Below are 21,675 nucleotides of genomic sequence, written 5' to 3' on the forward strand. Positions count from 1 at the left end.
TGCCACCTTGGACCGGCGCCACTCGTGCCATGTGCACTCCACGCTGCCGCACCCGTGTCCAGCCGCAGCCGCATATCCGCACGGCCAGCTAGTACCAGCCCACGCAGCATCGACGTGCCCGAACCGCCGAGCGCGCCGGGCCCGCCGCGCCGACAGCCCGTCCACTCCACATTGCCGGTGGAGGCGGTGGAGGCTTGGTGGAGGCCGGCACCGAAACTCACTCTCCCACCCACTCCACCACCTTAACCTCGCTACTCATCGGCCCGAGTCTATGCATCGAATCACAACAATACCACGGCCCACGTCTAATCCCTCCGGAGCATGTCGAGCCGGCGCTGTAACTCGTCGTCGGCGCTGTTGCCGCCCGTCGGCGGAGGCGTGGGCGCAGACGCTGGGCCCGGCCCGCCCTCGGCGACCGCGACGCGCGACTGGAGCAGCGGCTCGGACGCGATCGGGTTGGTGGTCGGTGCGGATGCGAGCTGGGGGGTTAGCCGGGCGTAGGGAGCAGGATGCAGCCGGCACGCCGCCGCGACGTGCCGACCCCACTCACACTCTCGTTCATGCTCAGTCCAATCTCGTCGAGCACCTCCTTGAGAATCTTGTCGCTCTCGACCTCCTCGCCCTCCTCCTCCTCGTCCTCCATCGCGTCGTCGACCGCGTCCGACATGAGCTCCTCCTTCATGTCCATCGTCGCCGACTCCTTCTCGAACTCGTTCATGATGCGCTGGATCTGGGCCGTCAGCGCGAGCGGTCTGCGTTCGGCCACTCACCTGCGGCAGGTTGAGGCTGCGGTTCATCTGGCCCATTGCCTGTGGCTGTTAGTACGGCTGGAGACCACGGCACCGGCTGCGCCGGCGCCTTCCCTCCAACCCACCCTCGTCGCCCCCTTCATCGCGCTCGCCATCTGCTCGTTCGACCGCAGCGTCTGCATGCGCAGCGACACGGCCTGGAGCTGCACGCGCATCTGCGTAAACTTTTGCATGTACCGCCGTGTGCGGACCAGGTCCTTGGCGAGGATCTTGCATGCGTTCTGGCGAGTCAGTGGGCGATAACAGCGGTAGTCGGGAGCGGGGGCCTCCAGCGTGCGCCACCCCACGGCGACTCACCATGTTGCCCTGCTTTGCATTCCTCTTGATATCCGCCATTGTCTTCTTCTCCTGCTGCTCGAGCTTTGTGCGCTCGCGCTCAAGCTCGCGTTGCGCCTTCTGCAGGCTGCGCTGGTGCTGGCGCAGGCGCTCGGCCGGGGTCACGGTGCGCCCGAAGAGCGTGTCCTGGGTGTGGTGTCAGCTAGACGAAGGCAGCAGCTGCTAGCTAGCCTACGCACGAGGATGTTCATTGTGTGGTGGGAAGACGATGATGGATGCGCAACTGCGATGTCGTCGATGACGGCGGCGTGTGGGGTGGCGGCGGCCAGCCGACTGCGGGCGGACAGTGGGCTCCAACCGCACGCCGCAGTGCGCAATGTTGGAGACACGTGGTATTTGGTTCCGCGAGTCCTCGGTCGGCCCCGCCACCCGTCGCCGGTCGTCGTCGTTGACACGTGAGTCGCCCAGAACCAGGACGGCACTAGCGCGCGACCTTCTATAGATGCCCGAGATCACAAAGCCGGGGTAACAACCGAGCATCACACTACCCCCTTCCCCACAACGACACGTCTCTCCATCATCCACATCAGCAGCAGCAGCAGCTACAGTCGCATCCCCTCCTCCCCGCACGGCATCCTGACACGCCATGCTCGTCAGGTCACTTGCCACCCTCGCCCTCGCCTTCTTCGCGTCGCCCGTCGTCGCCAAGGCGCCCGCAGACCCCAGTGCAGAGGTTGAGCTCAAGCAGCTCACCGACGCAAACTTCAACTCGAGTGTCTCGAGCGGCGTCTGGTGGGTTCGCCCGTCCGGCTCCAGCTAACATTCAGGCTCGTCGAGCACTACTCACCAAAATGTAGGCTGCCAACCGTGGCAAGCGCTGACAAAGAGGCTGGCACTGCCGCAATTTCATGCCGACGTGGGAGCGGCTCGTCGCGTACAACCAGCACCATGAGCGCCTGTGGGGCTTCCACATGCGGCAGATCAACTGTCTCGCGCAGGGAGGTGGGTACTGCTGCCGAGACGCGTGCTGATGCCAGACCTCTGCGATGACAACGGCGTCCAAGGATGTGAGTGCAACCTCTGCGGCTGATGACTCACCCCAGACCCTCAGATCAACCTCTACATCGACGGCAAGATGGTGACCGAGTTCACCTCGAGCCGCGAGTTTGACGACGTCCAAGACTTTATCGAGAAGCACGCGCTCAACTACGCCCGCAACACGGTCATGGGCGGATCGGACGACTCGGACAACGACACGCCCCTCAAGTCGTCCGAGTTCAAGCGCACCAACCCCAGCGGCGAGGTGCAGGAGGTCGACGAGGCCGGCTTCAACGAGCTCAAGTCGCAAGGCCCCGTGCTCGTCGAGTTCTACGCGCCGTGGTGCAGCCAGTGAGTGGTCCACGGGCCGGACGAGCACCGCTAACCCCCACAGCTGCAAGTCGCTCAAGCCGAGTATGTGTTTGGTGTGCTTCTTCTCCACCTGCTGACCCCTCAGCCTACGCCAAGGTAGCGGCCGAACTCAAGGGCAAGGTCAACGTCGCGGCAATCAACTGCGACGTCCACAAGGGCCTCTGCCACGTCAACGGCATCGAGGGCTTCCCTACCATCCGGATGTGGGTGGCACAACGGCGTCGTGGGCAACGCTGACAAAACTCAGGTACACCAAGGGCCAAGAGAGGATCGAGTACCCGGGCAGGCGCTCGCTCGACAAGATCAAGCAGTTCGCCATTGACAAGTCTAGGGAGTAGGTACCAAGACGACCGCTGGAGCTCACCCACAGCCTCCACCTCAAGCCCATCAAGGGCGGCGACTTGTACACTATTCTCGAGCAGGACGACATCTTCTTCCTCTACCTGCAAAACTTTGACACTACTCTGGATGAGCTCAAGCAGACTGAGGCCGCGCTGCGCACGCTTAGGAACTCGGTGCCAACATACACCGCCTCGGACCCGCTTATTTACGTCAACCTGAGTATCCAGAACCCGCCGCCAACGTCTCTCCTCCTCGCATTTGCCGGCCACTCGAACAAGCCAGTCGGCAGCATTGCCCTCCCTACCGTCGACGCCAAGCTGCACCGCTTTGTCAACACGCACCGTCTGCCCAATCTTGTCGACCTGACCAAGGAGAACTATGCGGATGTTATGAAGAACGACGCGCACGCGCTCGTCGTCCTCGGCGTGGTCCACGGCGACGAGCGCGGCGTCGAGGAGCGCAAGAAGCTCGAGGAGGCCTCGAAGGCGTGGAAGCGTGGCGGCCGGCCGTTCACGCAGCCTGTGTGGTTTGCCGCTGTTGACGGCGACAAATGGGCCAGCTGGGTCTTACGGACCTACGGGTGGGTAGCTTAGGTTCGATTTCGCTGACCCGTCAGAATCCGCAAGAAGGACTTCCCCGCCGTCGTCGTCATCGACACGGAGATGAACGAGTACTACGACCAGACGATTGAAGAAGAGCCGGTCAAGTTTACGGGCGCCGACATCTTCTCTGTGCTCGAGGGTGTCTACCAGCACTTCTTGAAGCCCAAGAAGATTGAGACTGGCTGGAGCGCAAGAAACGCTATTGTCAATCTCATCCTCTTGAGCGTAGGTCGGTGGACTTTGACGTTGCTGACCCCTCCGCAGCACTGGGCCGGCGAGCACCCGATCAAGGCGGTGTTTGCGCTCGTCGCGTCTGTCGCGGTCTTTGTGTCCATCCTGCAGCGCTGCGTCAAGAGAGATCTGCGGAGTGTTGCGGGAGGCTACCTCAACGAAAAGGGCGTGAAGGGCGGTGCTCATACGCGGCTGGATTAAGAGGCAGCAGAGCGCGTGGGTCCGAGGCAGTAGTAGTGACGATTTTCGGTCAAATGTTTCCATTAGCACTTACCCTGGCGCTTGTTATGAGCAGCGGCACGAGCAGCGAGCCAGCAGCAGCCAGCAGCAGCCGCAATAACCCAAACAGCATGCATCTGAGTGATACCCATTTAGACTTTTGTGGTTGCTGCGAAGTGGGTGATCTGCCTGACGTCATGAAACAGTGGATACTTGGTTGTGTGCCACCCCCCCTTAACTGGGTATTACGAGACTGTGTGTGGGAGTTGTAACAGGTAAGCAGGAGTGCGGTGCATGAGGTGAGGGTGGGTGAAGAGGGTTGAGTGAGGGTGGGAGCAATAGAACAGGCGAGGCGAGGCTGGAGCCTGGCAGAGTGAACCCTGTTGTGCCACTCTTGTGACTGTGGCTGCTCGGCGCCCAAGATCGCCCTCATCAATGTGTGCGTCCATCCGAAGTCCCTGAGCAATGAGCGAAAAAGTGTCACAGGAGGGGGCGAGTCGGAGTGGCGCCGTGAGCTCACGGTGAGCCAGGCCAGCCAGGAGCGCGAGGAGCCGAACGCCAGCCAAACCCTCTCCCACCATCATTTCAGTGCCTAAACGTTTGTGGGGTCGTGACAATTTTGCCCGTGGTGCAAGAGTGCGTGCGGGCCTAGGGGTGAGTGAGTGTGCGTGGCGTCGGCGACCGACACGGCGTCGTGGGTGGGCGCGTCGTGTCGTGTCGTGTTGTGTCGCGTTCAAGACGCCGCAGAGATAGATCGATCCTCGATCCTCGATCCTCTGTATTGGAGCAAAACACGCCTGCCACCCGCCGAGGAATGCAGTCGCGTAGACGTGAGGTCGTGCTCGGTGGGTGGGTGAGAGTGTGGGTACATATGAGGGTGGTGGTGGTGCTCGTTGTGGCTCGCGCTGCGCGTCGGTGGGTCGTGGGTGCAACAAACACGAATTTCCCTGAAAGGGGCAAGTGAAAGGGGCACGGCGGGGCAATCGCCAAGGCAAAGCGCCAGAGGGGGGCGGCGACGGCGACGACGACCCCCCTTTTCCTCTGGCCCCTTGCCCGGCGAGACATTGGCACAAGGCCTTGGACGCCGTGCCCGTCTCGTCGTCTTCCCTCACCCCCCCTCGCACCTTCCCTCGCCCACCCCTCGCTGCTGCTCTCCCCGGCTGCAACTCTGTAACACGTTAGGGCGTGCATAAGCAGACAGAGCAGAGCCAGGCCGCCGCGCCGCGCCGCGCCGAGCAATCAAATCAGGTTTGACCCAGCAAGCATCACTCCAACTCTCTCTGGCTGGATCCTCGTCGTGCAGTCTTGTCCGCTGCTCGCTCGCTCGCAAAAGCCTGCTCTTCGACGTTGGAATCCTCCTCCTCATCTTCCTCCCCACCACCTCCTCCTCTCTCAGCCCACGGCAGGCCGTCGGCACAACAACGCACGCACACAAACGCCCCCTCTCTCACGGACAACGAGCGGCCATTCAAAGCGCAAACTAGCGGACCCTTTTCAACAAGCAGCAACAGCTCAGCTCGCAGCTAGCTGCATCGTCTCGACTGCCCACCGCTCGCCTCGCCTCTCTCCACAACATCGTGCACTCGTGCACATCTCGCTCTCTACCGCACACCCCTTCCTCGCTGTGGGCAAGCCAGCTTGCTTGCGCTCGACTGGAAAACAAGAGTCGCCAAACGAACAGTGAGTCCCATCTCAGTGGCCCCTGGCTGGCCGGCCTGGCCGCTCCCCTCCCCTCTGCCTGCATCGCCTCCCAGTTTCCCGCAGACCCAAACCACACGCACCCACCAAACAGCACGACATCACACATCCTCCCTCCTCTGCCCTCCTTGGCAACGTTCAGACGCCCAGTGCCCACGTAGAAGCACCTTGACAAAGCATATCTCGTCCAGAGGCCAGCTCCGATCTCCACCCGCCCCTCCCCCACCCGCATCACGCCGGCCTGCTTGCTGACACCCGCTCCCTCGCTCAGCCTTCACGACTCTTGACTACCCACCACGGCTCACGTCCCCCTCTCCCTCACGAACCCCTACGGACCATGCAAGTATAGACGAACACCAACACCCCCCAACACTAGCACAACCTGTAGAACTATATCACTCGACACAACATGTCCAGACCCCCTCTCAACACCAACGTCTCCTTCCAGGAAGGCGCTCCTCCCCCCCGCCGCCAGTCGCAGCAGCCCCAGAGACCGCCTGGCCCGCCTGCGCTTCCCTCCAAGGATAGCTTTGGCAGCACGTCGCAGCAGGGCAACGTCGCCCAGCTCGGCTACGAGGAGGGTGGCTACGGCGGCCACCCCAGCTTCTCGGCCGCCGGCGGCGATGTGAGGCGCAAGAAGAGCATGGTGCGCCCAGAGCGTGAGCGCATCGAGCCCGGACACCGCCAGTACCACTACCGCGAGCACGCAAACGACGACAATGTCCGCGTTCAGGCCAGTAGTGAGTAGTTGACGCTTGCTCTGCAAGGCGCATTTGCTGACAGCCCAAAGACACGGGTAACCGTCCGTACGCCCCCAACAACACTGGCGGGGCCAACCTCCGCCGTGGAAGATCGGTCCTCGGTCGTGATGGCGACGCAGAGACCAACGAGTCGGGCCTCAACCTGTTCAAGCGCGGCGCTACCATCCGCCGCAAGGCCTCGCGCGCAGCTCCTCGCCCTCAGACCGCTTCAGAGCCAAAGCCCGAAGAGCCAAAGTCTCGAGGCTGCTGCTCTGGTATCGCCCCCGGCCCGATTGACTGCTGGATGATCTACTGCTTCATCATCACCTGCTGGATCCCCCCCTTCATCATCTCCAAGGTCTTTGGCAAGAAGACGCCAGAGGCCCAGCGCGCCTGGCGTGAGAAGATGGGCATTGTCGCCATCTGCGCCAGTCTCATGGCCATTGTTGGTTTCATCACCTTCGGCTTCACCAACGTGGTCTGTGGCCCCTCGGGTCTCCGTCTCAAGAACGGTGATGTCCAGGAGAACAACATCATTGTCAACGGCTACGCGTACGACTTGGGCGAGTGGCACCACCCCACCATTGGCCCCTTCAACTCGTCCAACAGCCCCCTCTACATGGACCAGTACATGGCCGGTGGCCGCGACGTCTCGTTCCTCTTCCAGAACGTCAACCAGAAGTGCAAGGGCATCATCACCGCGGCTTCCTCGACCATCCCCAGCAGCGACGGCAACTTGGCCTGGTACTTCCCCTGCAACATCTTTGGCCAGAACGGCACCCAGTCTGTCGACCAGTCGGGCTACGACTCGGCTACAAACTGCCACACCTCGCCCACCGCCCGTCAACAGTTCCAGGCGCTCGCAAAGGACAAGATGGACCATGGCCACGCTGGTGTCGTCTACTACACCTGGGAGCAGGTCCGCAACCAGACCGCCAACCTGGCTGTGTACAAGGGGTAAGCTCGGCGTGGACGATAGCGGACGACAGCTTGCTGACCCCCCAGCTCGGTCATTGACATGAACCTGCTGCAGTGGCTCAACAAGGATGTCGTCCGCTACCCCGCTCTGTTCGACACGATGAAGATGGGCAACGCAACCTTCCGTGGCCGCGACATTACGGCCCTCGTCAGCCGTGCCGGCTGGGAGGACTATGGCAGCTGTCTCACGGATGTCATCCGCGTCGGTTTCGTCGACTCGATCACCATTGGATGTGTTGCCTCCAACATTGTCCTCTACGTCTCTCTCGTCTTCATTCTCGGCGCCGTGCTCATCAAGTTCTTCATGGCCCTTTACTTCGGCTGGTTCCTCAGCTGGCGCATCGGCAACTTTGAGGGCGAGAGCTACAAGCAGCGCATGAAGCGTGCCGAGGAGATTGAAACTTGGACAGACGACATCTACCGCGCTGCCCCCGCCTACCTCCGCCCCAACGCAAAGGACAACAAGAAGAAGAACCAGAAGGGCAACTTCCTCCCCAAGCAGTCGCGTTTCACCAAGGCAGACACCATGATGGTTGCCCAGTCGCGCCCTGGCACTGGCTACAGCGGCTCGGCGTACGACCTTGGTGGCGGCCGCCGCCAGGGCTCGAGCGTCTATGGCAAGCAGTTGACTCCCGGTGGTGCTCGTGACACGCCTCCTGGCTCACCCATGCTTCGCGGCTCGCGCTCTTCCTCGTCGCTGCCGTTTGGCCGGGACGGCGAGTCGCTGTACGCTGGTGACCAGCCTTGCCCATGGCCCCTCAACAATGTCGTCGCCCAGCCCCCTGCCGACTTTGAGCCCTTCGGCTACCCTCTTGTCCATACGCTCTGCCTCGTCACCGCCTACTCCGAGTCCATCGAAGGTCTCCGCACCACCCTCGACTCGATTGCTACCACCGACTACCCCAACAGCCACAAGCTCATTCTCGTGGTCTGTGACGGCATGGTCCGTGGATCTGGCTCCAAGCAGTTTACTCCCGACATTGTCCTCAGCATGATGAAGGAGCTGGTCGTCCCCGAGTCCGAGGTTGAGGCCCACTCGTACGTTGCCATTGCCGACGGCCACAAGCGCCACAACATGGCCAAGGTCTTTGCCGGCTTCTACGACTACGACAACGACACGGTCGAGCCCTCCAAGCAGCAGCGTGTGCCCATGGTCCTCGTCGCCAAGACTGGTAACCCCATGGAGCGCAACGAGGCCAAGCCTGGTAACCGTGGAAAGCGTGACTCGCAGATTGTCGTCATGGGCTTCCTCCAGAAGGTCATGTTCGATGAGCGCATGACGACGTTCGAGTACGAGTTCTTCAACGCCATCTGGCGCTGCACTGGCGTGACACCGGACAAGTACGAAACGGTACTCTGTGTCGACGCAGACACAAAGGTCTTCCCCGACTCCATCTCGCGCATGAACGCCTGCATGGTCAACGACACGGAGATCATGGGTCTCTGCGGTGAGACCAAGATTGCCAACAAGCGCGAGACTTGGGTCACCATGATCCAGGTCTTCGAGTACTACATCTCGCACCACCAGACCAAGGCGTTCGAGTCGGTCTTTGGTGGTGTCACCTGTCTGCCCGGCTGTTTCTCCATGTACCGCATCAAGGCGCCCAAGGGTGGCTCTGGTTACTGGGTCCCGATTCTTGCCAACCCCGACATTGTCGAGCACTACTCGGAGAACGTTGTCGACACGCTCCACAAGAAGAACCTTTTGCTGCTCGGCGAGGACCGATACCTCTCGACGCTCATGCTCAAGACGTTCCCCAAGCGCAAGATGGTCTTCTGTCCCCAGGCGGTCTGCAAGACGATTGTCCCCGACACTTTCAAGGTTCTGCTCTCGCAGCGTCGTCGTTGGATCAACTCGACCATCCACAACCTGTTCGAGCTCATGCTGGTGCGCGACCTGTGCGGCACATTCTGCTTCTCGATGCAGTTTGTCGTCTTCATGGACCTCGTCGGTACCCTCGTCCTGCCCGCCGCCATTTCGTTCACGCTCTACATCCTCATCATTACGATCCTGCCCAGGAGCATCACGCACCAGGCCAAGCCCATTGTCTCGCTCGTCCTTCTCGCCTGTATCCTCGGTCTGCCCGGTGTGCTCATCATCATCACGTCGCGCAAGTTCGTCTACGTGGGCTGGATGCTCATGTACCTGCTCTCGCTCCCCGTCTGGAACTTCGTCCTCCCTGCCTACTCGTTCTGGCACATGGACGACTTCTCCTGGGGTGAGACGCGTAAGGTTGTGGGCGAGGGCAAGGCCGACACTTCGCACGGCGACAAGGAGGGCACGTTCGACTCGTCCAACATTGTCATGAAGCGCTGGATCGAGTTTGAGCGTGAGCGCCGCTGGCGCGAGGGCACGACTTCGCGCGACTCGTACTACGACGTCATCCAGCGCTCCAACTCGCCAAAGAACAGCAACCGCTACTCGATGGTGTCGACGAGCGAGACGTACCAGAGCGGCCTGCACACTGCCGAGTCAAACTCGAACCTGCGCCCCAGCCAGAGCCCTGTCTACGGCACGGGCTACGTCCAGAGCCCGTCCGACTACACTCCGGGTTCGCAGCACCTGGGCCTGCCTGGCCGCAGCGAGCCCTCGACTTCGTCTGGCGAGTCTTCGCGCCGCAACCGCAGCCCTGTGGACACTCGTGGTGGCCCCAGCTACCAGCAGCCGTACCACGACGAAGAACAGCCTATTCTGCGTACCTCGCCCGAGCTGAGCTACTCGGGTGACAGGAGAGCCGCTCCCGCCGCTGCTCGCGGCGTCTCGCTTGTTGACCCCGGCTACGTGCCGCCTGCAAGTGCTGCGGACCCTGTGCGCCGCGTCGCACGCCAGCAGCACCAGAGGCGAACATCGAGCGGGCGCCAGAACGTCATGTCGCCGACGTCGTCGCAGTCGCACGGCTCGAGCCTGCCGCCTGGTGCCGCCCCCGCGCGATACTAGGCGCGCGGCGATTGACGTCGCCGCCGCCACCCCCTCCCCCTCGCTCGTTATTACCCGACCGTATGGACACTAGTGCCTTGCGCTCCACCACGGACTCTACACTCTACCATTGGGCTGGCTGCCCTGTTGATATCCATGCCGTAGTTGGTTCGGACAGATGTGATTCACGCATAGTTAGGCAGGCACAGGAGCGCAGCGACTGTGCTGGGCAGTGGACATTGACATGAGACTACCTACTAAGGCGACTCGACTCGACTCACCCCTCACGACTACCACCGCTCACCCTACAACCTCCCATCGCGATACACGCTGTCGGCATGGAAGCGCATCATGTCGCCAGCCGCCTGGCGCACGCGCTCAGCGTCGCCCCGCGCGGCACCAACATGGGCCGCGACGTCGCCCCAGCCCCGAAAGCGGAGGTGGGGTGCGGCCCTACGGACCTGCTGCAGGGGGTGTGCGGTGCGGCCCTCCACGCCGCCGAGGAGCACGTCTGCGAGTGAGCGGCGACCGGGCGGGGAGGGGGGACGCACGGAGGAGGTTACGCCGCACCTCGGGCGCCAGCGCGCGGCTCCCGCGCCCCTGCGGGCGGTGGGGCGCGCTCGGCGCGGGCATCGGCGCGGCCAAGAGGGCGAGCGCGGCGGCCTCGGTCGCGGGCGAGACGGCGCGCAGCGGCGTGTCGGTGCCAGCACCAGTGTTGGGCGCGGGCGAGTGCCGGCGCCGGCGGGGGCGGGGGCGACGCGGCGTGCGCGCCGGCGCTTGGCCCGTGTACTCGACGTCGCTGTGCGCCGGGCGCTTGGCTGGGGTCGGCGTCGGGCTACGCGTGTGCTTCTGGGCCGGGTTCGACAGGCGAGCGGGGGAGGAGGCGACGGGCTGTGCCGCGGCCGCCGTCGCCGCCAGCGGCCCCGACCACGCCGGCGCGGACGGCGAGGCCGACGTCGCGCGCCGGCGCCGCGCTGCGCCTGGCCCGATGACCCTCCTGCGATCCGCTGGGGCCTCGTCTTGCTGCGTTGTGCTCATCTCGACGAGTGTGAGGATGTCAAGACGAGTTGCACCCATGACGCATGTGAAGACCCAGTCGTGCCCCACATCGCATCAGCCACTTCGACTTGCACCGACGTCAGTGCCACCGCCGCCACGCACACCACCACACCACACCACGCACCCATGCACACCATCTACATAATCTACAATGACATACATGCAATATTATCGCCACACGACACCCACCCCTCCCCTATGCAAGGAACTTTTCGAGGCTGTTCTTGGCCCCCGCGTCCGCGCGCTCCCAGTACGGCCCCAGACCCACCGCCTGCGCGCGCGTCAGCACGTCGACGACGTACGTGCGCAGCGGGATGTGGAACGCAGGGTCGGCATCCTCGAGCGTGCTGCGCCGAGATCCCTCGGGCGTGTTCTGAATCTCGCCCCACTGCGCCGGGTTGTCGGCCTTCCAGTGGTTGATCGACGCTCTGGGGCGTCAGTGGAAACAAAGACCGATGCACTCACTCGCCCTGGCCCAGGCTGCCGTCATCCTGGACAGGCGACAGCTCGCCAAGCACGTCGAGGAAGATGTTCACTGGCGGGTCAGCTTCGGAGTGGATGATGTACGGAGCTACTCACAGAACTCGCCGTCGAGGCGCTCCAGAGCCTGGGTGTGCCCCGTGGTGAGGAGAGCACCCGCACCCATCGCAATCGTCTTCTTGTTGCGCGACTCGGCGACATAGTCAAAGTTGCGCCACATGGCATCAAACACCTCCTCGAGCAGCTTGTGGCCGTCGCGGTGGCTGATCCGCGCCTGCTCCGAAGCCAGCTGAAGGAAGATGGTGGGGTCACGCAGCGAAATACGCGCGAGGATGAACAAGTAGGCGGCGAGGATAGTGCCCGACGCCTTGTCGTCCTCCAGTGCCTGGAGGATGTGGCTATACAGGCCTGACTCGAGGAGGCTGTGAGCGAGCGAGTCGATGGGCGCAGTCTGGACGAGGAGATGCAGCGTGACGAGAATGCGCTGGACTGCCTCGGCGTTCTTGCCGGCAGTCGTGAGCGACTGCATGAGCGAGTTGCAGATGGCACCACCAAAGTTCTGCCTCGTCAGCAGATGCAAATAGAGATGAGGAAACACCTACCTGGGTAATACCCGCCGCGTCGAGCAACAGGTACGAGTCTAGCAGCGGAAGCAGCTGCTTGATCAGGTCCATGTTCGAGCCAATGGCTCCGAGGAGGCCAGGGAGGAGGCGAATCAAGCCAGTCTCGGGAGTCGGCTGGTACGGCGACGCCGCGTTCCACAGCGCAGTCTGCCACCTGGTAGTGTTAGCAACGGCCGTGCAAGCCTTGCTTACAGAATGATACCGTCCTCTTCGAAGAACGACTTGGCCGGCTCCTGTAAGCTCTCCTCGATAAGGGGGATAACGAGCTCCATGAGGTTGCCAGACGACTCCTTGGCGGCCTGAAAGTCAGCACAGGCTCACCAATTCAAGACCTACCGCAACAATCTTGGTCGTGAGGACGACAAGCGATGCCTTGAAGAGCCACTCGCCCTCGAGACCAGAAGCGCCGTGCCCTGCCTTGTTAGCTCTGACCCGACTAAGGTGGTGGAGTACTCACAGAGACCGGGAATCGCTTGTGCCAGGGTAGGAAGGTAGGGCATCATCTGAGGCATGGGTTAGCTCATGCGGAGATCAAGTCACCCACCTTGTCCTCGACACGCTCGATGATGACACCAATGGTGTCGTTGACATAACGCTTTCCATCAAGCGTGGTCGCCTCTCCAAGAAGCTTAATGCTAGTGACTGTCAGCGCCGAAAGGTACGTCGACTTACAGCTCATCGACAGTCTGCTGGATGTACGGCACAAAGTAGCTGACCTCGAGCTCCCACAACTGGATCTGTCAGTGTACACCCCTAGGCTCCACACTCACGTCAACACACTCCTTGATAGCGATAGCAGCAGTGAGGTTGACAGCCGTGTCCGAGGCCTCACCACGCTCGCCCAGGAGATGAATGAGGATCTGCCAGACGAGGCCGATCTTGGCGCACTCCTCGTCCGAGCCCACCCACTGGCCAATGAGCCAAGCCACACGGCGCTTCAGGATGCGGAGGAGGGGCTGGGGCTGGCCGAGCCACGAGCTCACGCCGTGGAGGAAAGCGTTGAAGTCGACACCGCCATGGGTGGCTAAAGCGCGGCTGAGGCGACCAACTGCGCAGTACACAGCTTCCTTTCGCAGGATGCTTTGCAGGTCGGTGGGAGGAAGGGCTGCGGGGTTAGATTAACTTCAGACAACGCAACGTACCTTCAGCCTCCGCGAGAATCCTCAGCATCTCGGGCTCGATAGGTTTCCTCTCCGCCGGTAAGTGACGGCATGCATTGTTGAGGGCAATGAGTACGCGCTCGGCGCAGGGCTGCAAGGTCAGCTGTGGTATTTGCTTATGGGTAGCAGACCCACCCTGAACTCAAATGCCCACGCCTCCTCGTCGTTGCTCTCGGCAATAAGCCACTCCTCGGCCTCGTCCTCGAGACCTTCAAGATCCGTCGAGGTGAGAGGGAGGAGCTTGTCGATGAGGAGATGGAGCGCGGCGAGAATGAAGTCTGGGGTGAAGACTGGCAGGAGTTAGTCACCGCCACTCACACCGAGCACTCACTGTCTGGGTGGTCATGCGCGAGGATAGGAAGAATGTCCTTGAAAAGGAGCATCCCGAGGAGAAGGAAGCGCTTGGGGTACGGGTTCTCGTCAGAGTCTGATGTTGTCAGCTGTGTGACCATGTGGCAGCTCACCATCATTGGAAACAGCACCATCACTGCCTGCCACAACGCCACCGACGGCGCCCCACCACCAACCGACACCGCTTGTGGCTCCCTCGAGCTGACACCAGCCCTTGGGGTCCGCGGCAATCATCACTCGCCACCACTTGCCGATCGCGCGGAGGTGCTTGATCAAGGAGTGAATGAGCTTGGTGTACTCTGGCGGGGCGGGGGACGGGGGGGAGCGAAGCAGGCGCAGACGGTGCTCCTGAATCAGGGGGGCGTAGTGGACCGAGTGGTGGAGCAGGACCTTGATCTGTGCACGTTGCGTTAGTCACACGCAACTTGGGCCCAGTTGAGTCAACCTACGTGCTCGAGGCCCTTCTGAGACTGCAAGCCCTTGGCCTTGGTCCAGTGCCACTGTCCGAAGCGAGCCAGGATCCTGGGGGAGTGAGCTGCTGGCGGCAATGCGGAACACCTTTCGACTCACTTGAACGCGTAGCGACCAGCCTCGCCGATGACCCAGTCGTCGTCGCCGTTGCGTTCCCTGTTGGCCCAGATCTCGAGGACCTTGCCGACAGGATCGGCGAATACCTCCTCCAGAGTCTGGAGGACCTGGACACTGGAAGCGATCTTGACAGTGCGCCACTCCTTGACAAGCGCGTTGATCGTCCACAGCGTGTTGAGGAGGACAGTCACGGTCGAGGAGCCGGGCGCGGTCGAGTGGGGGTGCGAGTCGAGGTGGGCGAGGCAGGTGAGGAGGGGGTTGAGGAGGAGCGTGGGGAGCGTGGGGAACTGTCTGGGGTACTCGATACGCGCGACGGCGACGAGGAGGCTGAGCTGAGGGCGGGCGATCTGGGTGCCGTGTCAGTGTCGCGTGCCATCTGTTTGCCACACGTCGTACTCACGCCAAAGTTTGGTTCCTCGAGGAAGGTGAAGAGACGCTCACGGAGCTCGGGCTTGCGGGCCTCTGGGACGAGGGCCTTGCTGCGCCACTTTGTCTTGAGCTCTCGGCCCGTAATGACCGAGGCTAAGAGACGCTCGCCCTGGCTGAGCGACTTGTCGGCGGCATAGGCCTGGAGGGCGATGAAGAACTCGGGCTGCTTGAAGAGCTCTGTCAAGGTTGCCTGGTCTCTAACGTATGCGTCGTTTGAGGTGGGGTTGACCAAGGAGTGCAGGAGCGCCCTCAGGTCGGGGTGCTGAGCTGCCGCCATGGTTGAGTGGTTTGGAAGTGGGGGGGGGAGGTTGAGTGACGCGAGATGGACAATGTTATTGACCAAGGGTTGAAATAAAAGTGCCCAGCCAGCACCAGCCAGCAGTCACACCGCGCACCGCACAGCGCGCCGTCTCCGGTCACGGCAACGCTGCGTACGAGGCAGTCAGCTCACGCGCACAAATACGCGCTATCGATCCAACTTTTATCACACGTCATTTCCATCGCCACGTGGTCCTCGTGCCTGGTTAATCCTCAAAGTTGAGGACAAGGACGTCCACTGCTCGAGCACAGCTGCTATCGACCTTCTTGTCAACAAGGCAAGAGCCAAACAGTCGCCCATCATGCCCAGCATGTTCCACTCGCGCGTCAGCATCGAGGCTGGCGACCTCGTCATCATCTTCATGGTAGGTGTGGAGTGCCTTAGCCACACAGACCTGACACTCTCCAGTCTCGCGACAACATGACCGCCATCACAGTCACGCCAGGCGAGTTCTTCCACAACAAGTTTGGAAGGTACAGCCACGACGAGATGATTGGTGTCAAGTTTGGTTCCAAGGTGTGTGCTGTGGGCAATGTATTGGTTGGCCAGCAGCTCACAAGACACCCCAGATGCACTCGCCCCCTCCGCAGTCTGGCTACATCCACCTCCTCCGCCCGACCCCCGAGCTCTGGACGCTCTCGCTTCCCCACCGAACGCAGATCTTGTACATGCCCGACATTGCCTACATCATCCAGCGCCTTTGTGTGCGTGTCGGCGGCAAGGTGATCGAGGCAGGTACCGGAAGTGGCTCCATGACCCACAGCTTGTCACGAGCTGTCGGCAAGCGCGGACTGGTCAACAGCTTCGAGTACCACAAGACGAGGTTTGAGAAGGCTGGGTGAGTGTTGTGAAATTGTACGGGGAACATACTGACAGTATGCCAGCGAAGAGTTCAGGGAGCACGGTCTTACCAACGTCCATCTTCAGCACCGCAACGTCTGCAAGGACGGCTTCAACGAGGTCAAGGATGTTGAAGCGAGTGAGTCTGGCGAAAGCGCGGTGTTGGAACTGGGACTGATGTGACATAGTCTTCCTCGACTTGCCAGCACCCTGGGAGGCGATCCCGCACGCGGTCGATGCGTTGAACGTAAGCCGAGCGTGCGGTACGAATGCTGATGCCAGCCCAACCTCGTCACAAGAATCTGCTGTTTCAGTCCCTGTATCGAGCAGGTCACGAAGACGGCCTCGGCTCTGCGTGACTATGGCTTCTCAGGTGAGATTGCAACCCAGGCATCCGCTCACCTCGCCAGACATCGCCACGCAGGAGGTGCTTATCCGCACGTACGACCTTGTGCCCCCTCCTCCCCAAAACTCGCACCACCTCGAGGACGTCTCGCAGATCACTCAGCGGTTGAGAGATCACGAGAAGAGGAAGGAGGAGAGACGCGTGACGCAGATGCGGAACGCTCGCGAGAAGGCTCGCATCCAGAAGGAGCAGCTGGCTAAGGAGGAGGCCGAGGCTCAGGGAGAGGGCAAGGACGACGGAGAGAGCATGGCGGTCGAGACGACAGAGGGCAGCGCGGCGACGGGCGACAAGCGCAAGCCGTCTCCCGAACCTTTGGGCGACAATGAATCAGCGAAGAAGCCTCGCACCGAGGGACCCGAGGCCGCCTCGGAAGATCCGGTCGCCGGGACCGAGTACCCGACCGAGCCTACTGCAAAGACGATTTACGACGAGCCTTCTGTCGCGTGGAACTCTATGGTTTTGATCAAGCCGTCGCCAGAGATGCGTGGTCACACGTCATACCTCACCTTTGCGACCTTGTATCCGGCTGAGATCCGAGCCCAGCTTGCCGCACAGGATGAGGCTACGTTGCGCGTTCCTGCGTCGACCACGCGCACCGGCCGGGTCACCGAGTTGGCCGCCCAGACCGACGTGGCCACAGAGGCAGAGTCGACCGTGACGACCGAGTATGGGAGCGAGGGCATGGATGCTGCGCTTAGCCAGATTCCCGAGGAGGTGCTTCTTGCATCGAGCAAGGGGCCCTAGTTCTGGTTACCGTACGCAGTAGTGTAGGGTGTTTGAGGGTGGATGCATGTGCATATGGCCGAGTGGGATGCCTGAGCGTAGTGCCTCGTGTCGGGTCAATCGGAGTTAGGTGCGGAGGCTGAGTGCGTGCTTGCTGGCTGGCTGGCCGGCTTGGCTTTGGGGGCTGAGCGCTGCAAGTGTCGCGAGTCAGGTCAGGGCTTCCCACCCAGGCGGATTTTTTTATCAGATAACATCGCACACATACCGCGCAGCCAGCCAGTGACTCGACTCCCCCTCCCCCCCACTTTGGGCCACTTCCTGGCACGCTTCTCTCTCTCCTCACCCGACACACCCCATCCCACTCTCCGAATCCACCCTCTACATACTCCCCACAACCAGCATCCATCCACGACAGTCCTCGCAATGGCGGCCCAGAGCCAGCCATCCACATCACAGCAGCAGCAGCAGCCAGCCGCAGCAGCACCCCCGACACGCCCCATCGTTCCACATTTACAGACAAACACGGCCCAGCAACCGGTCCGAAAAGACTCGTTCCCGCCCAACACACCTTCAGCCCTCTCCCATGTGTCTTCCCCCGGCGCACCCACCCACTCGCCATCCGTCAAGCGGCCCATCGCCCCCGCGACCGACGCCCCGGGTGCGGCCCGACCACCGGGACCGGAGAGAAAGCCGACGACCGACGGACGGAGCCAGAGCATTGTCGACCCCGCCACGGGCAAGAAGAAGCGGATCAGTCTGAGCTGCGCGCAGTGTGAGTTGGGCGCCGTCGACGCCGTGGATGCGCGGGCGGATCGGCTCTGGGCCGCGTGTTTACCGATGCTGACAAGCTCCGCTCTTCAGGCGCCAAACGAAAGCAAAAGGTCGGTGCGAATACCATGCCCAAGTGGCGCCATCACTCACGCGCGTCTGCAGTGCAACCGCGAGTACCCATGCCAACACTGTACGTCCTGCATCGCTAGAGTGCTTTCTTTGCTGCTGTGGATTTTTCTGACGCATCTCGCATAGGCCTCGGTGAGCCAATACCCACGCGATATCACGGAACAAACACCCTTTGCTGACCCCTTGAAGCCCGCAAGGTCCCTGAGCTATGTGTTCGTACCCGCGCCTGTGGCACACAGCCCCAGGTAATCTTGCTGACCACATGGGTTGCATACAGGTTCCTTACACGCCAGCACCCACGAATACTGGAGCAGGTGGGCTCGACCAAGCTGCCACAGAGAGGGTAGAGAGGATAGAGAATGTCTTGTCGGTCATTGTCCGACACAACCCTGGGATTGGGGGCTACGATGCCGTCCGCGAGTGGCTTGCGTGTACGTTTATTGTCGATGTGTGATGGCGGTGGTGGCACTGAGTGCTGACGACGCACAGCCACGGCCTTTCAACGATTCGTGGCAACTGCGCCTTCGACGCCAGGTTCGCCATCCAACTTGATCCCGCACCAGCTTCACAACCCCCCACTGCCAACGCTGCTGCCGGGCCCACGGCCAAAGCATGCGGATGGGGGTATCAACCTGTCTACTGATGAGATTGAGCGCATGGACAAGGGCGCGTCGTCGGAGGAAGGTGACCGCGTCGGCAAGGGATGGCTGGGACAGCTGGAGGGGTGAGTGGCAACAGGCGTCGGTCGGCAAGTGTTTGGCTGACATGTTTGCGTCGTGCAGTGGAGTGCCCGAAAGTGTGAGCAGGCTGCTTTGACTCGGAAGCGAACGAATTAATTCTGATGCCCCACAGATGCGCACCGACGGGGACCTCAACATGCAGCTGGACGTCCACGGAACCCCAGCGGAGAACCTCCAGCGCCTCATCACCGACTGTGGAGTCAGCCCGCACAAGGTTAGTACATTCTCACCTTCGTTTCGGCCGTCCTTTGGAGTCGCACGCACGGTGCTTACGAGATGCTTCAGGTCCAGGAACTTATTCAAGAACTGCCTCCGAAGCCGTTTGCTGACCGGGTCATCGACTGGTTCTTCCGCCACCTCAACCAGGTGCGGTACCCCATCGACGAGCGTCTGTTCCGGACTTGTAAGTGGCAGAAAACGAGGAAGAAATGCGTTACTGACCGAGCCCTCAGCTTATGAGGACTTGTATAACAAGACGACGGCGGTCGACCCCGCCAATGTTCGTGCACTGCCACTCGTGTTTATTGTTTTGGCCATGGCAGTGCGCCTGGCGCCTGACCAATGGGCAGGTGATGACCACACGCGCAAGATCTCGAGTCTTAGGATGTACTGGAGCTGTGCGTTGTTTGGAGAAGGGCGAAAAATGCTAACAATCGCAGCTCGGCGAAGTATCTTGATAGCCACGGCAATCCAGTCTGAGTCTCTCGAGCTGGTCGTGACTCGCCTCCTCGTGAGTCGCACTCCAAGACACGCATTCTGACGACCAGAGCGCAATGTACCTCGTCTTAATTCACGACCGCCGTCTCACCGAGTGCTGGTCCCAACTAGGCGCGTCGCTTCGGACAGCCCAGGCAATCGGCCTGCACCGCGACGGGTCAAAGCTCGGCCTCGAGTGAGTGGAAGCTTGTGGGCCCTCTTTGCATTTTCTCACACTCGCCAGCCCGTTTCAGACCGAGTACAGGCGGCGACTATGGAGCCATCTCTACCACGCCGATCGCCTGTACAGTCTGATACTCGGCCGCCCACCGAGCATTTCCGACAGCTACACGGATTCCTTGTAGGTCATAGGTTCGTCGCCTTGACCTAACCCGCAGGCCACCATCAAATGTCGAACTAAGCGACTACGATCTCACTAATCCTAATACCCCCCTCCCTGTATCCAAGCCTCTCTCCGAGCCAACGACTGCCACGTTCCTAATCCTGCGCCGCCACCTTTCGCAGATTATTGGGCGAATTGTGCACCACTTCCAGAAGCTCAACGAGCCGGCCCAGTACTCTGACGTGCAGAAGCTGCAGGAGGAGCTGGACGGATTTAATGCCAAGTTGCCTCCCCACTTTAGGATGCGGGATCCGGATAAGAGCCTCGACCGGCGTGAGTAGCTCACTTTTTCGTGATGTCGTAGCTAATTCGCCACAGAACTCTACTGGCTCCCCGTCCATCGCTTCATGCTTCTGACGGAGGTGTTGGTAACGACGATAATTCTTCATGTAGGTTGACCCATCACTTGACCTCCTTTCCGAACTAACCCGGCAGCGCCCGTGGCTACTCCGCCGCCTGTCGAGTAACCGGTACCAGGCCTCGCGCACGGCCTGCTTCGAATCCGCCAAGCTCGACTTCCAGATCCGCCAAGACTTCCAGCGCGAGGTGCCAAACTACTGGCTGTACTCTGTGGCGGGGCAGTTCAAGATGTTCAACAGTGCCATGATTGCCGGTATCAGCGCGATCATCGACCCGCGGGGCTCGGACGCAGACTTTATGAGACGCATCCTCACCACCTTCCTCGAACAGCACCCGTGGAGCGAGGTATCGCAGCTCGACGAAACGACGCGCAAGGAAGTCCAGATCATCCACACGCTGTCGCGGCGCGCGGCCCAGATCTACGAGGACACGATGGCGCCGGGCGAGCTCAACGCGCAGGACAAGGACAGCGTGGCGCTGCTCCTCGCCTTGAGACAGCAAGGCGAGAACTATGCCAACAGCTTCTCTGCCGAGGCCGCCGCCGCCGCCGGCGCTGCCCCGACCCCGCGCCCGCCAACCGCGACGGGCTCAGCCACGCCGCGCGCGCCCCCCGTCGCCTCGTGGGCGCGCTACATGAACCCGCAGCACGCCGGCCTGAGCGGCTTCATGCCGGGCGTGCAGCCGAGCCCGGCCAGCTCAGCCGAGCACGAGGAGGACCACAGCCAGCGGCTGCTCGACCACTGGCTGAGCAACAACGCGACGCTGAGCGTCGGCCTCGGCGGCGGCGCGGCAAACCTTGACGCCGGGCTCTACGGCAGCAGCTACAACTTTGGGGCCGCGACGCCGGGCGTGCAGATGACCCCGGGCGGGTTCCCGCCCCCACCGCCCACGCCGTCGGGCTTTGCGTCGACGCCCAACCTCTCCTCGCTGGGCTTTATGGGCTGGGGCGGCGTGGGCGGCACGCCGACCGACGACCCGATGAGCGCGGCGTCGACGACGCTCGATACCAGCGTCATCTTCCCGCCTAGCGCCGGCCTCGACGGCTCGGTGCTCGGCGTGGCGAATCTCACTGCCGGCGCTGGTGGCGACGCGACGCAGGAGAGCAGCGACGAGTACTGGGACAAGCTGATCGACAACCTCATCATGGTCGAGCGGCAGTAGTGCGGTGATGGGGCGGCAGTGTACGACGTCTTGGAGATAGATTCAAAGTAGATATAAACGTTCATGTACAACATATTCACCTTGTGCCTCGCCGCTGCCGCCCTGCCCACCGGTACACAGTATACACGTGCATATGCTATCATGATGGGCGTACAAATGACGGTTCGTTTATTGTTCGTGTTTGGGTGATCGTGTGGGGCGTAAAATACATACAG

The 21,675-nt window shown here is 61.7% G+C and overlaps 6 protein-coding genes across 6 annotated transcripts; 4 read left to right on the plus strand and 2 right to left on the minus strand.

The window, feature by feature from the left end:
* Positions 1-305: 305 nt before the first annotated feature.
* Positions 306-1,336, minus strand: DID4 (ESCRT-III subunit protein did4; the record flags this gene model as incomplete). Its single annotated transcript, XM_069352654.1, has 6 exons — positions 306-479; positions 551-730; positions 771-809; positions 875-1,030; positions 1,107-1,271; positions 1,325-1,336. 6 exons carry the CDS (start codon positions 1,334-1,336, stop codon positions 306-308), a joined length of 726 nt encoding a protein of 241 aa, XP_069210072.1.
* A 395-nt stretch (positions 1,337-1,731) lies between these two features.
* On the plus strand, positions 1,732-3,871 carry Q8F55_004132 (uncharacterized protein; the record flags this gene model as incomplete). Its single annotated transcript, XM_069352655.1, has 11 exons — positions 1,732-1,877; positions 1,913-1,938; positions 1,974-2,087; positions 2,123-2,152; positions 2,189-2,474; positions 2,518-2,537; positions 2,581-2,698; positions 2,743-2,829; positions 2,866-3,417; positions 3,454-3,664; positions 3,704-3,871. 11 exons carry the CDS (start codon positions 1,732-1,734, stop codon positions 3,869-3,871), a joined length of 1,758 nt encoding a protein of 585 aa, XP_069210073.1.
* Positions 3,872-5,996: 2,125 nt separating this feature from the next.
* CHS3 (Chitin synthase, class 3) lies at positions 5,997-10,243 on the plus strand (the record flags this gene model as incomplete). The annotated part of the gene is made up of 3 exons (XM_069352656.1): positions 5,997-6,327; positions 6,378-7,284; positions 7,333-10,243. 3 exons carry the CDS (start codon positions 5,997-5,999, stop codon positions 10,241-10,243), a joined length of 4,149 nt encoding a protein of 1,382 aa, XP_069210074.1.
* Positions 10,244-11,477: 1,234 nt separating this feature from the next.
* Q8F55_004134 (uncharacterized protein) lies at positions 11,478-15,189 on the minus strand (the record flags this gene model as incomplete). Its single annotated transcript, XM_069352657.1, has 17 exons — positions 11,478-11,709; positions 11,747-11,816; positions 11,861-12,320; positions 12,364-12,538; positions 12,577-12,683; positions 12,721-12,797; positions 12,842-12,887; positions 12,929-13,019; positions 13,057-13,115; positions 13,155-13,489; positions 13,527-13,635; positions 13,680-13,834; positions 13,876-13,971; positions 14,009-14,291; positions 14,345-14,417; positions 14,466-14,830; positions 14,884-15,189. 17 exons carry the CDS (start codon positions 15,187-15,189, stop codon positions 11,478-11,480), a joined length of 3,039 nt encoding a protein of 1,012 aa, XP_069210075.1.
* Positions 15,190-15,532: 343 nt separating this feature from the next.
* Positions 15,533-17,221, plus strand: TRM61 (tRNA (adenine-N(1)-)-methyltransferase catalytic subunit trm61; the record flags this gene model as incomplete). The annotated part of the gene is made up of 7 exons (XM_069352658.1): positions 15,533-15,595; positions 15,640-15,747; positions 15,801-16,069; positions 16,116-16,210; positions 16,260-16,318; positions 16,354-16,444; positions 16,482-17,221. 7 exons carry the CDS (start codon positions 15,533-15,535, stop codon positions 17,219-17,221), a joined length of 1,425 nt encoding a protein of 474 aa, XP_069210076.1.
* A 402-nt stretch (positions 17,222-17,623) lies between these two features.
* Q8F55_004136 (uncharacterized protein) lies at positions 17,624-21,460 on the plus strand (the record flags this gene model as incomplete). The annotated part of the gene is made up of 17 exons (XM_069352659.1): positions 17,624-17,972; positions 18,062-18,081; positions 18,134-18,161; positions 18,227-18,232; positions 18,290-18,316; positions 18,439-18,531; positions 18,590-18,824; positions 18,883-18,898; positions 18,953-19,054; positions 19,126-19,243; positions 19,293-19,457; positions 19,500-19,570; positions 19,608-19,732; positions 19,781-19,897; positions 19,935-20,212; positions 20,258-20,328; positions 20,375-21,460. The coding sequence occupies 17 exons, from the start codon at positions 17,624-17,626 to the stop codon at positions 21,458-21,460; spliced, it is 2,907 nt and encodes a 968-aa protein (XP_069210077.1).
* Positions 21,461-21,675: the final 215 nt, after the last annotated feature.

The sequence above is a fragment of the Vanrija albida genome (genome assembly GCF_041260175.1).
Source record: "Vanrija albida strain AlHP1 chromosome Unknown contig_3, whole genome shotgun sequence".
Taxonomy (NCBI): Eukaryota; Fungi; Basidiomycota; class Tremellomycetes; order Trichosporonales; family Trichosporonaceae; genus Vanrija; species Vanrija albida.